The following is a 14,632-nucleotide window of genomic DNA, read 5'->3' on the forward strand; positions in this document are numbered from 1 at the left end:
TAGGGGCGGGGGGCGGGGACTCCCCCGCTTCCGTGGCCCGATTTCCGGCGCAGGGGAATTCCGGCCCGGGGGGAACCCCGCCCCCCCAAGCTGCGTCACCAGAGGTGACGCAGCCACGTTGCCGACGTTGGGGGCGTGGCTGAGCTCGTCGGAGGGGAAAACCATATGGTTTTCCCCTCCGACGAGCTCAGCCACGCCCCCAACGTCGGCAACGTGGCTGCGTCACCTCTGGTGACGCAGCTTGGGGGGGCGGGGTTCCCCCGGGCTGGAATTTCCCTGCGCCGGAAATCGGGCCGCGGAAGCGGGGGGTTCCCCGCCCCCCGGCCCGATTTGGCAACCCTATGCAGCAGGAGGGGGGAATTGCCAAAATCAATGCACCCTGAAGGGACACTTCAGTTATCTAAACTGCATGGTGGGAAACAGGCCAGTATTTTGTTTTATCATTTTCATTGTGGCCTCATAGACCACCTGAAAGGCAGTAGGGAGATCACTGGTGACCTACAAAGCTGTTTAAATACTACTACTTAAAACCACATATAAAATATGCATTTATTTAAAAAGATTTCCTCTAAAAATAGGGCCCAAATTGGCTTTGATACATATGTACACAAGTATATACAATTCTTAAAACACTGAAACAATAATTCACAGATAACAAAACGAAGTAAGAGTGATAAACAGCCCCCCAAAACGTCAAATGACACATATTTCTGCTCACAAAAGCCCTCTCAAACAAAATTGAGTTTGTAATACCTTCTAAAGACTAACAGAAGTTAAACCACAGTCAACCCATTCCACATTCCAGTGAGTTGGGGTTGGGTAATGGCTGAGGATGGGTCGAGGATGGAAGTGCAAGTCTATGGGATGGCATGGCAAGCAAGTACCATTGCCTTGGATCCTAGGCCTTATTTCAGGGGTGGCTAAACTGCAGCTTGGAAGCCGCACACAGCTCTTTCACACAGTCTAATTTAATGTTAATAAAAAGCAATTTTGCATATTTTTCAATAACAATATGTGTGTAATATTTGTTCATATCTTGCGGCTCTCAAACATCTGACATTTATTCTGTGTGGCTGTTATGTTTAGCAAGTTTGGCCACCCCTGCCTTATTTCCTCTTGCACCTCTCTTTATTGTGGAGTAAGTCATCAGCTGAGCATGTTCCTCCATCACCACAGACCTTCCAGCTTATTGAAAGACATTGGCCTGGTGTGTATGGAAGAGTCTAGCATTCCATAAGTGGAGAACTGCCTCCACAAAGCAAAAGGGCACTCCATAAGCAGAAACAAGGCTTAAGATTCAAGGAATGCAGCTGGCAGGTGGGTCAGACACAATCTGTAGACCACAATCTGTAGCCCAGAAACAAATAGGAATTGTTTCAAGAATGTTTACATTGGTGTGCTCCAGTCTAAATACAAGTTCTCACATTTTACACTAAATGAAAATTCAGAATTGTATTTAATGGCAGTTCCACACAGAGTATGGTACAACAATTTAATAATGAGGTTCAGTAGCATGGATCAGGGAAGTCAGATCAGATCCTCTAAGTCTAGAAGAAAAGATACTTTTCTTACAAGATATAATTAGAAGAAGGCACTCTTGGCAGTTTCCCCAAGCTGCTTCTCTTTTAGCAATCCTGCATCTAAAAGTACCCCTACACATACTCTTACTTGGAGACTTGGTCAACAAAATACAGAAAGTACACAGTATCAGAGGTTACAAAAATGCACAAAGCCTTTTGTATTTATAATGACAAAAAACCAAGGACAATATGTCATTTTTGGTCATTATGAATACAAACGGCGTTGTGCATTTTTGTAACCTCTAGTACTGTGTACCTTCTTTCCAGTTGTCAGAGGTGCCCCCCCCATAATTTCCCCAATAAAATACAGAATTAGGAATGATCAGCATAATGATGATATGCCAGGGCTTTCTCCCCTAGGGGAACGCACCAGAAAGGAGTTCCAGAAATTCTTCAACAAAATTCTTTAAAAAATATTTTAAAGTTTATGAGTTTTCAGTATACAAATTGAAAACTTCATTTCCCTCTTGAGAGTTCTGGCACCTCTTTTTTAAAAAGAAAAAAGAAAAAAAGCCCTGATGATACCCAACTCCATCTCATTTAGTATTATTTATTATTTCTTTATTTAAAACATTTTGAAAACATTTTCATAGGCTGACATAGATATTAAAAGGCATTGGCGAGAGGACAGAACCGTGCAGTAATCCACAGGATAAATGCCCACATTTTGGTATCTCTAGCGGCAGCTTTGGTCTGACAAAAAAAAAAGACTGATCATTGGAGATCTGTACCCTTCACCCCCATGCAAATCATCATCATCATCATAATCACCACTACCATCACCACCATCAGAGATTGATTCTTTACTACATACAGTTGAAAATTCAGCAAAGATATAGCAATGGAATTTGGCTTTGACAAGTGTGCAGCATTAGCACTGAATAGAGAAATGATAGTTGAACAAGAAGAAATCAAGATGCAAAACAACAACAACAACATCAAAACACCGGAAACAACAACAACAATATCAAAACACTGGGCGTTAAAAAAAACTACATATATCTTGGAATTTTGGAAGCTGACAACAGCAAAATATCCTTGTTGAGGAAAACACTACGAAAGAATTAGAAATTAAATGGAGGTAACATGGTAAAGGCAACTAACACATGGATAGTCCCAGGCCTAAGATATGAAGCATCATTGACAGGAAACAAGCAGAATTAAAAGCAATAGACTGCAAAACTCACAAGAGACAATGCATCTCTCACTGCACCCTAGAAGTGATACTGATCATCTTTATTTACCAAGAAAATTAGGTAAGAGGTTTCCTGAAAGTTAAGCAAGCTGTTGAAGAAGAAAAATGAGCACTGAATTACTAAACCAAGAAAAGCAAAGAGAAGCTTCTAGTTGAAGTGTACAAGGCAGCCTTATTTAAGGTTACAGCAACCAAAGAAGATTACAAAAAGATTGAAATCAAAACTCAGTTTCACAACTGGAAAGAAAAACACTTGCATGGCCAATATTTTAAAGACATAGAGATCAAGCTGATAGTGAAAATACCTGGAAGGGGCTTCCAAATGGGCACTTGAAGAAAGAAAGGGAAGAAATCCTAGCTGCGCAACAGCAGGCACTCAAGACGCATAATATAAAAGCCAAGATTCAGAAAACCACTAATAACAGCAAATGATGACTTTGGAAGATAAAGGATGAAACGAAACAGTTGTTCCTGCAGTAAAACTGCCTGAACTGACTATAAAGAATAACATGATAGAGTTGCAGCTATGTTGCACTAGAATCTTTGCAAGAAGTATGGCTTACCATCGGCCAGAAATTCATGGGAGCACAAACTAGACAAGATCACAGAGAATGATGAAACAAAGATTCTTTAGGACTTCCAGTAACAAACAGATAAACACCTGGAGCATAATACCTCTGATAGAAAAAAAACCCAAGAAATAGTAGGGGAAAAAATGAGAAATGGGCTTGGATCATTGACATTGCAATCCCAACAGAAAAGAAAAGAAAAAACAAGAGAAGAATATGAAATACCAAGGCCTATGAATAGATTTAGAGTGCCTCTGGGAGAAGGACAAATTTAGACTCCAGTGGCACCTTTAAGACCAACAATGGTTTATTCAAGGTATGAGCTTTCGTGTGCATGCATACTTTTTCAAATACATTGGAATGGAAGGTAAGAGTTCAAATTTATAGACCGGCTGAACAGCAAATTAACATGTAACATGATGAAGATGTTTTAAGATATGCAAAGACAAAACTAAATAAGCTAAGGTTATAAGGTCAACAGTTGTTAAGCAATAAATATGTCAAAATAAGACTGAGACTTTCCATTCACTCCTCTCAGAGCACACAAAAGCTCATACCTTGAATAAACCTTTGTTCCTCTTAAAGGTGCCACTGGACTCTAGATTTGTTTTACTGCTTCAGACCAACACAGCTGACTACCTGGATCTATCTTCTGGGAGAAGAAGGTTACCATCATGCCAGTTGGCATTGGAGACCTTGGAGCAGTGCCTAGAAGTCTCAAGAAACATCTGGACATTCTGGGCATTGAGTAAACAACACCAGTTCAGCTCCCAAAGACAGTGTTGCCTGAAACAGCAAGAATCCTGCAAAGGTACATCAGCAATTCCCAAGAACTTGACTAAACCTTGAATTGCAGAACACCATCTACCAGTAAAATATCTGACTGTGACAATTCATCATCATCAATCATCAACCATCAGCCATGAAGTTGAGTGATCTTCACTTACTCTTAGCCTGGCCTACCTCACAGGGATGTTATGAAAATAAAACTGAGAAAGAAAACCCTCTGTATGCTGCCTTGATCTCCTTAGATCTCAGGGCAAACATAACCTCCTAATGTCTGCTCATTAAGGTCATTAAAAAGGTACAACTACAATGGCTTGCTGAATAGTTGGCAAGCACAGTTCTGCAAACATTTTGATACAATGCTCCATATTCTTTTCTGCTTGCGACTTTGTGGGCTAAATTATGTGGAAGGACTGCTGCAGGGAAGGTTCTGGTTGGAGACAGGCGGTTGGACTTGAGGGCCTTTGGAGCTTTTGCAGCCCTGTAATTTACTGGTAGCTAGAGGCTACCTAACCAGTTCATTTGGTAACCTGCAATCTGCCCAATTTAAAGCAGGTACTAGCAGCTTTTTCAGTCAATACAAGAATAAAAGAAAATGATGAAATGATATTCCAGTTTTTGTAATTTCTCCAGTACTTCCAATGCCAGGCTTTTTTAGTGGCCACTCTGATCCTACAGAACACTCTTCCAGAGGACATTATAAGACCTACCTCCCCTCTGCAGTTTCAAAGAGGACCTAAGACTGAATATTTTAGAAGGGATTTTGGCTGATTTTTATTTATCTAATTGATTTATACCCCACCATTCTCCCAAGTGGGGACTCAGAGCAGCTTATATCGTTCTCCTCTCCTCCATCTGGATGATTATATTAAAGGTGTTATTACTATTTTAAAGGTTATACTCAGGGGTCATTTTGTAGAAAAAGAGGTGCAGGAGCTCATTAGCATAACTTATTTGCATATGCCACACCCCCTGACATCACCGGATGTGTGTCAGAAGGCAACACCCACCACTCAGGCTCGACTGGACTGTTTTGGATTGTTAGCTATTGAGGGGGGGGGGAACACACAGATATGCCCTCATAGAGGAGGGAGAGCTGGTACCTGAAGGCGGGCCGGGGGGGGGGCTCTGCAACTTACCTGGCTGCTTCTTGCTCCTCGTGGCCTGACTGAGGGGTGCAGGGAACAGGGGGTGGGGCTTGTTGCATATGCCCACCCCCTGGGCTCCTTACTGCCGGAGCTCTGCTCCTGTGCGCTCCCGCAGGAAATGACCCCTGGTTATACTTCAGTGTTTTTATGATGCATTGGTTTTATTGTTGTGGCCCGCCTTGGGGTTCCAGATTATTGGGGGAGAAATGTGAGTCTATAAATATTTTAAATAAATAAATGGGGTATTTATGTTAGTCTGTTAACAGCAAATAAAATAGGAATCCAGCAGCGCCTTAAAGTCTTTTTTTTCATTTTTAAAATGTTTATTAAGAGGAAGTATAACATATCAAGAAATATAATAACTGCAAAACAGTATACAACTGTCCTGAAAATCCAAAATTACAAACCAACCAGAGCAGCAGTCTCCTTAAAGTCTTAACAGGAATCTATTCCAATATAAACTTTTGTGAGTCAGGTTACTTTGATTCACAAAAATGTATACCAGAATAAATTATTTTAGCCTCTAAAATGCCACTGGATTCCTGTTTTACTTAATTTCTAGTAATGTGTTTTGTGTAGGGTACTCTCAGGGCTTTATGCCAAAGGGGATTATAGAAGCTTTGGGAAACATAAGCATGTGTACACATACTGTATAATGGCATGCAGTACAGTACAATAAGTTCATCTTTTGTATAGCCCACCATTTGTGTTGCTTGCTGAAGATATAGCCAGAAACAGGGATGAAACTTTAGTTTGAGTGTCCTCTATCTTGTAGGTCCACATAATACATGCATATAATAATACAGTTACAATATAACCTGCACAAAATCTGTTTACTGAGTCCGGACTGACTCACTAGAATTGCTAATCTCTGATGAAGGGAGCTTTGACTCTCAAAAATTTACACCCCCCAACAATCTTGTTGGTCTCTAAGATACACTCAGGGGTCATTTCCTGCAGGAGCGCACAGGAGCGGAGCTCCGGCAGTAAAGAGCCTAGGGGGCAGGCACATGCAACAAGCCCCGCCCCCTGTGCCCAGCAGCCCTGGGCCACGAGGAGCAAGAAGCAGCCAGGTAAATTGCAGAGCCCCTACCCCTGCCCGCACCGAGGTGCAGAGCCCGGGGAAGGCCTCCGGAGCCCTGCCGCCTGCCTTTCTCGGCACCTGGCTGGTGTGGGGTGGCGGCAGCAGCTTGATTGGGGATGGGTGGGCCATGGGGGTGGCGGGGCCTTGATGGGGGGTGAGGGAGCCCTGGGGGGCTGGTGGGGGTTGATTAGAGAGGTGGGAGAGCCTCCCTCACTCCCCATCTGTTTGCCGAGCTCCTGTACCTCTTTTTCTATTAAATGACCTCTGGGTACACTGGACTAGAATCTAGCCGTTCCAATTTCTGTTGCAGTCTTTAACTGGTGCTCAACAAGCAGAAATTCAGCAGATGGAAACTTTCCTAGCCATTGCATCTGAATGCCAGGAAGAGCTTCCCCGTTTACTGTCTGCTTGGCAGTCTTTTTAAGGAAGGGCTCCTGTGCCTTTAAAAAAGGAAGCTGAGGAAGGCAGCAGCAACCCAGGGAAGAAATGCAGAGTAGAGCTTCAACATTAATTGAAGTCAAGAATGATAGGGTTGAGTCATGAACAAAGTTTTAGTCCGGTGGCACCTTTAAGATCAACGAAGTCTTATTCAAGGCATATGCTTTCGGGTGCATGCACACTTCTTCAGATACAGTGAAACAAGACGTCCTCAACCATTACATATAGGTGGGGGGCAGCCCCGTAGCTAACAACGTTTTGTTTGGGGGGGGCAATGTTTTTCTATCACGCACTAATTGATCTATATTCCTCACATACTATAGTCCTCACATATGTATGCTCAACAAGAGGGACTATAAATCCTCTGTATTTTAATGTATTTCTTTTTTCAGAATAGTATATCAGAATACTGAATGTATGCAAGGGATATTAGGATATCTGCTGAAATACCAGCATTTTCTGTAGGGGGAGGTAGTGGTAAGTGCCCTCCCCACATGACAGGATGGAATGAAGATTCCCAGTCACTTCCCACCGCTTCCCACTTTGCACATCTTGATCTGCATCACGTTGCATGTTAATTTGCTGTTCATTCTCTGGCTATGAGTTTGAACCTTGCCTCAGATCAGATTCAGTGGAAATTATTTATTATTATTCACTTATGCCCTGCCTTTCCCCCCACCCAAGAGGGATCCAAAGCAGTTTATGTTATCCCCCCCCCCATCTTCTCCTTGCAAGAATTCTGTGAGGGAGGTTAGGCTGAGGCTGTGACTGGCCCAGGCTCACCCAGATTTCCTCAAACATTACATATAGTAGAGGAGGGCTTAGCAGCCAGGAAGGGCTAATTAGAGTCAAGATAACTGACCAATAAATGAATAAACCAATAAAGAAAGTCGTGTGTGTGAGAGGTATCACTAGTTCCTCAACCACGCCTGCGTGCACTTCTTGGTCACCTTCCTGCCCTCAGATGTAGTAGAAACTTGCTTATTGCCACTCAATGTTTAAAAAGTGTGTTTTCCCAGCTGGTCTCTCATATAAACTTGTAGCAAGATCTGTCATAACAATGCCCTTCAGTTATCTTCTTTTTAAAACAGGCTTAGTAAAGCTTGCCAACAACAAAGTAGAGTTACTTTCATTGCTTCTGAATAATCAAAGACTGGTGACATTCCCACCTTGAATTAAGGGTTGATCCAAACACAGGGTTATACAAGCAGATGCCGAGGAAATTAGTCAGATGAGATGTATGTAGCAAAAAGCCCAACCCAACCCTGTGGAAGATAGCCTCCCTGTTTAAGCACTGAATGAGTCTACAAAGATGCAGGGCAGTAGCCTCCTGCAACACAAATGATGCAATGGGTCTTCTCCAGGCTACATGTTGTTTTTTTGTTCTAGTGACTCTATAGTCCTTAATCAAGCTGCTGAGCAGTGACCCCTGGGCAAACAGCCCTGGTGGAATACATACCCCAAACCTGTCTAGCCGCATAGCAGCTTGAATACTTGGTCATTGAGGGATGCATAATTGAAGAGTTTTGATGGTTGCACATGGGTTTGCCACAATACGTTTCATACACCTCTCCATAAAAAAGCATAACAAATAAAATATGGGAAGAGATGTGGCAAAATTTATGTAGAAAAGCTTTAATGCACGAAGCTGCCTTATGTGCAGTCAGACCACTGGTACAGCAAGGTCAGTACTGCCTATCCTGACCGCTAGCAACTCTCCAGGTTCTCAAGCAGAGGTCTTTCATATCACTTATTACCTGATGCCTGTAACTGGAAGTGCTAAGGATTGTACCTGCATGCAAGACTGATGTTCTACCATTCAGCCATGGTCCATCCCCTATTTTACTTATTGTGCATTACTATATAGTAAAAACATTAAATGTCCTTTCCTTTTAATGAGTTTTTCTTTGTTACTTGCAAGAACAATTTCCGTCACACCCTCAAAAGTGCACCTTTACTGAGGTTCTAGAAATATGCAAATTTAAGCAATCCGTTGAAAGACAAAATGACTGTCAGTCAACTAGAATCCTTTAAACAAATTCTTCTATCACATACATATGCCGCTTCTTTACCCTGACTCAGAACACTGGTGCATTGAAGTCAGCGTTGCCTACAGTGACTGGTAGTGGCTCTTCAGGATGCCAGGTGGAGGTCTTTCACATCACCTACTACCTGATCCTTTAAACTGGAAAATACCAGGAGACTGAACTTGGGGAAAAGCAAATGCTCTTCCACCTGAGCCACAGACCCTCTCAGATCTTCACATTCAACCTGAAAGCCTAGCTTTCATTTCAAATTCAGATAAAGAAACCAATTATCCCATTGTTTATGTAGATGTTGATACTGGCCAGGAGACACCTTTAGGTGCCTTAAAGCAGTCCAGAAGAGGGCAAGATTTTATCTAAGGATTTTATCACTCTGCTTGCTCCTCATTCTTTCTCCATCTTACCATAATCATTAAGACCCTTTGCTTCCCCTTCCCACTACTACTACAAATCAAGCCACAGAAATACAAATCATACTTTTATTAAAGTTTAATCATGACAAATCAGCAATGTAAGCCAAAATTAATTTCCCAGTTAAAAAATAATAATTGGGGCAGAGGTGGGTTGGGGTTGGAGAAAATCTCTGACAAAACAGAAAGCCCACAGTGGCTCACTCAGCAAAGGAAACAGTAAAAACAAACAAACCAGAAACCATTTGCTTGGAGAACAAAGGGGCATTTTTGCTTCTTTCAGTGTATATTAAGTACATAGGTCAGATCAGCAACTGATATCCCCCACTTCATTACTAATCTTGGAGTTGTGAGAAACTGGAGCTAGAATTTGTCCATGAGTTTTGAGGAAACCAGTTCTGAAGACATTCCAAAGCCTGTTTCTTCTTATACTGACCTTCATTTCTGTTCAGGACTACTAGAGTGAGGCAACCAAGAGGAAAGACTTCCCCCTGCAAGTAAACTTGCTGGAAAGAATGTCACTGACTGAAATGCTTTTCAGCATTTATTTAACTCATACACTCGAGTGCTTCCAGACTATTTCTATTCACTGACAGAAGGCCTTACGTTTCTTAGTACAAATATGCCCCACAAGGGCAGGAGGAGTCAACAACCAACCTTGGGTGTCCTTAGCTGGCCAAGAGACTGGCTCTAAGGATAAATACACTGAGTTGCTCAGTACGTTTTGCAAGATGCCAAGATGCACCTACACAGAGAGCATACTCCAGATTGGACTACAGCCACAACCCAACTAGCATTCATTGGTCATTGAACAACCCAATTACACATAGGTAGGACCTACAGGGGACAGCAGCCATTTTAAAAAGTGCATTGGTAGACACAGAGATCTTTACTGGAGCTAACCATCCCACCACCATGTCACCTTCTATGTATCACACCCTTTCCCCTTTTACCATGATTACTGCAGTAAACTCTCTTTAAGTGTGGAGGACTTTGGATCTGCTCCCACTGCTTTCAGGCCACAGGATCTTCCTGCCTTGCAGGCCTCAAACTCAGTCTCTCTTTCTAATGAGGCTCAGTTCCATGCACACTGGGAGACATGCACATAGTGAGGTGCAGGCTAGATTAATTTAGACACCAGTCTCACTTTTTTCATTTGTTTTTGGAACAGGTTCCTCCTGGACCTTCTTCATTTCCAGCCCTTTCACCCACGTGTAGGCAAAGGAGCCACCTAACACCATCATGTTGCTAGTCCACCATAAGAAGCTCTTGGTTTCTTCATAGTAGCAGACAGCTAGTACTGTCTGGGCACATGCCTTGGCTGTCCCAGAGACATTGTGTGTTAGAGGGCTAGTAAATTTTATCTGGAGCCCTGTCACATAACCAATGGCAAATCCAAACAGCCCGCTCAGGGTCATCATGCCCCAGAAATAGAGGCTTCCCAGCTTATCGAAGTGGTACAGGCTCTGAAATTCACCAGAGAGCAACATGAAAGGCAAGAACAAGACACAGGCATTGATGTTGTTATAGAAAGTCAGACGCCAGATGCTGCCATCTACAGCAGGCAGAACTTTTTTAGTGTAAATAGCATTCAGTGAGACACAGAGACTGGCCAGGATTCCAAAGACTATGCCGGCCCATGACAAAGTACCTTCTGCTCCCTCTTGATCTATACCAAGCCAGAAGCCACCTGCAAGACAAATAGGATTGGTGACACACTAGAGACTCCGGAAAAGCATGAGAGAACATGAAATAAACAACTCACACATTCTTAGATTTCATGTTGGACAAGAGGTTAAGAGTGCTTTTAGAAATGCAAGTTCATATTATCTGGATGCAAGCCACTATGCTGTGCTTCCACAGTAAATGTACACATCATTGGGTAAAAGCAATCTCATATTTTGAGACAAATAAGTATTTTTCTAAAGCAAAAAACCTTCCACCTTTTCTCAGTTGCTCGACCTCTGTTTTTCTAGCACAAAAGCTGGGAAGGGCTATGGCTCAGTGGAAGAGCCTCTGCTTTGCACAAAGGAGGTCATAGTTTCAATTTCCAACATCTCCAGTTAAAAGAATCAGGCAGCAGGTGATGTGAAAGACTTCCACCTGAGACCCTAGAAACCCGCTGCCAGTCTGAATAGTCAGTACCAACTTTGATGGACCAATGGTCTGAGTCAGTATAAGGCAGCTTCATGTGTGCAAAAAGCACTGTTGTACTATTTTCCAGTCCAGATATCATAGAGATATCTAAAATTGTCAAGAACATCTCACATACTTTTAGCTTATCAGTCCCTCTCATCCCAGACCTTTTTCTTCTTTAAAACGCTACTTGTTCCTCAGTCTGCCCCTCTGAAGACTAGCAGCAGATAACATTTCATACTTTCAGTCTTACAAATTACACACAAAAAAACCCTCCCCACAAACACACACAGACCAGCGCAGATTAAAACTCATCTCTCTGACCTTCCAAAGCACGACAGAAGGATGCTGAGAAACACACAGTACTGCCATATACAAAGTCTGACAGTTGTCTAGGTCAGAACTGTCTACTTCAACTGGCAGTGGCTGTCCAGGTACAGAAAAGTCTCCTTGCCAAAAACCTGCACATCTGAGAGTCTTTAACTGGAGATGCCAGAAACTGAACTTTCTGTATGCACAGGATGTGCTTTACCACCAAGACACAGCACTTCCCAGAAAGAAGTAATTCGTCTGCATAAGTGATCTTAAGTAGACGCCACCAAGACACAGCACTTCCCAGAAAGAATTAGTCTGCATAAGTGATCTTAAGTAGACACCCTAAGGGTGCAATGTTGGGCACACTTTCTTGGGAGTAAGCCCTACTGAGTTTAGAACTTTCTATGTAAACATGCAGAGGTTTATACTACACAGGACACCCTGCTTGGGAACTTTAATATACTGATCTCCCTCCACAACTATAAAGGTGTCTGCTCAAGGAATCTTTGTCCCAACACATCAGAGATATTCTACTCACCTATGATCACCCCACAAGCTAAAAGGGCATAGAGGGAAGTGGTTTGTTTCAGCAGCAGGTAAGAAAGCAGCACGTTGAAGACAGTGGTGAGGGAGCGACCTACGTTGTAGAAAGCCACGCCAACATATTTGAGACACAGGTTGTTGAAGGTAATCATGCCAATGAAGACCACAGAGAGGGGCAAGATGCTGCGGGACACCTTGAGGTCCATGCGGATGGAGGGGAAGTCCAAGTAGTTTGATGGGCAGCAGGAGGCCAGAAGGCTCAGCACCTTACAGATGAGGACGGTGACAAAGCACTGGTAGAACGTGACAAAAAGTGGGGCATCAAGGCGCAGCGAGGGGCTGCCCAACAGGTACTTGTTGAGGAACACCATGGTGATGGAGATAAACCAGTACATAGAGACTACCGTGGCGATCCGCACGGCCCTGATCAGGAACGAGGGTTGCTTGTTACCAACCTCCCCCTCTTCCTGCTCGAGCAGGGGGTCTGATGAGCCGCTGAGGGCCATCTTGAGGATCCCGGATCGCTTCAGCTGGATCCTGTTCATCATGGAAAGGAGGGAGGCGAATTAGAGAAGCAGGAAGCTGCCTGGCAAATACTCACTAGCAGAGGGTGCCGCTCAGGTCACCGCCATGCATGGCAAGATTCCACTCTCACTCTGAGCAGGCACACACACGCACAGGGCACTTTCGGATCCTTGCGGGATCTGGAAGGTCAGCGCGAGAGAGAACGCTGCGATCCGAAGCTGGCTGACTTGGCTGTAAAGCCCATTGCAATAAAGGGCTATGCTTCCAAAGAAACATGCACGGAATCGGGATGGGGAAGAACCGCCAGGGAACGCGGGCACTGCAAAGGACTGCCAAGCACAGCCCTACACCCCGGGGACCCAGGAAGAAAGCCCCGTCCCTCACTTCCTCTTTGGCCCACCAGTTACTGCGCTTAGCTCCGGCTGCGCAGACGCGTGGCGCTTCTGGGGGCTTGGTCTCCTTAAAGGAGCCGAGTCCTCCCGATATGTGTAAGTTCTCTAGCGTCTCCTTCTAGTGGAGCGCTGTTAGAGAGGTCGCTTACCTTGGCAGCCGGAGGCTCTTCTTCCCCCTCCTCCCCTGTAACAGCGTCCTGTGCTACCAGGATGTTCGCTTCCTTATTCTCCCCTCGGGACCGCCCCACAAGGAGAAATGTGACAAAGGTTCCTTGTAGACATGCTTTGCAGTGCTGACCTGTTACTTCCCTCTAAGACCGCTAGGCACAGTTTTACCCTGTGCAAATCCATGCCAAAAATAGGGCTACCTGCAGAATTTCTGCTACCACTGAGTGCCTACGGGCAGCCTCTGCTCCCCCCGCCCCCGGATCAGGATTCAGACAGGGTGATTTTCAGGGGGGGGGGTAAAAGTTGGATCTACATGGATCCTCATGAATTCATATGATTTTTACATTGAAACGAAATAAAACTACCATCATATTGTAGACCATGTGTTAATATATAGGGGGCACCATAAAAATCACGCATCCACAGATTCGTGGCACCACAACAGCGCAAACACATGATTCCAAAGCACAAATCCTCATGAATTCATATGATTTTTACGCTGAAACAAAATAAAACCACCATCATACTGCAGACCATATCTTAGACTATAGGCAGCACTCCAAAAATCATGCCCCCATGAATTCGTGGCACCACAAAACTGCAAAAACATGGTTCCAAAGCACGGATCCTCATGGATCCTCAGGGTTTTTCAATTGGGTCACTCCAAACTCACCATCAAATCACATAACACGCCCACGTCCACAGCTTGCACCACAAAAATCATAGATCCACGGCTTCGTGGTGACACCATTCTGCAAAAACATGATTCTGAAGCACGGATCCTCATGGATGCTTGGGTTTTTTCTGTTGGGACACCACAAACATACCATGAAATCCCATATCATGTCCATGGCCACAGCCTGCACCACAGAAATCACGGTGCCACGGCTCTGTGGCAACACCATGCTGCAAAAACATGGTTCCGAAGCACGGATCCTTATGGATCCTTATGATTTTTGCATTGAATCACCCTAACATCACCATCAAATAATATGCCTTGTCCATGGCCACAGAATGCAGCACAGAAATAATATGCCTTGTCCATGACTTCGTGTGTATGTAGAGGAGTTAAAATGGAATGGGATGAATTCTTTTTACAATTTTTGGTATTCATTCCTGTTGTTTTTTTAATGTTGTTTTTGTGTACTGTTCTAGGAATAGTTCTTATAAGCTCTATCAACCTATCAGTCACAGAATACCATTTCTCTGGAAGAGAAAAATATTTCTCTGGGAGAGTTGTAGGGGGGTATGTGGAAGGAGAAGAAACCAAGAAAGAACGTTGAATGAGCCAGTTTGGT

General features: G+C 43.8%; 1 protein-coding gene across 1 annotated transcript; it reads right to left on the minus strand.

Annotated features, from left to right (window-relative positions):
• Positions 1-9,380: 9,380 nt before the first annotated feature.
• SLC35C1 (solute carrier family 35 (GDP-fucose transporter), member C1) lies at positions 9,381-13,163 on the minus strand. The gene is made up of 2 exons (XM_015408091.1): positions 12,245-13,163; positions 9,381-10,945 (listed from the first exon to the last, which is right to left on the minus strand). The coding sequence occupies exons 1-2, from the start codon at positions 12,795-12,797 to the stop codon at positions 10,386-10,388; spliced, it is 1,113 nt and encodes a 370-aa protein (XP_015263577.1). The 5' UTR covers positions 12,798-13,163; the 3' UTR covers positions 9,381-10,385.
• Positions 13,164-14,632: the final 1,469 nt, after the last annotated feature.

The sequence above is a fragment of the Gekko japonicus genome, unplaced genomic scaffold (genome assembly GCF_001447785.1).
Source record: "Gekko japonicus isolate JY-2015 unplaced genomic scaffold, Gekko_japonicus_V1.1 scaffold84, whole genome shotgun sequence".
NCBI lineage: Eukaryota > Metazoa > Chordata > Lepidosauria > Squamata > Gekkonidae > Gekko > Gekko japonicus.

Excerpts from the sequence above, each read along its gene's own strand:
- SLC35C1 (XM_015408091.1), bottom strand. The coding sequence starts at position 12,797 with ATGATGAACAGGATCCAGCTGAAGCGATCCGGGATCCTCAAGATGGCC. Across the intron at positions 10,946-12,244 it reads AGCTTGTGGGGTGATCATAG|GTGGCTTCTGGCTTGGTATA; the intron begins GTGAGTAGAATA and ends TTTGTCTTGCAG.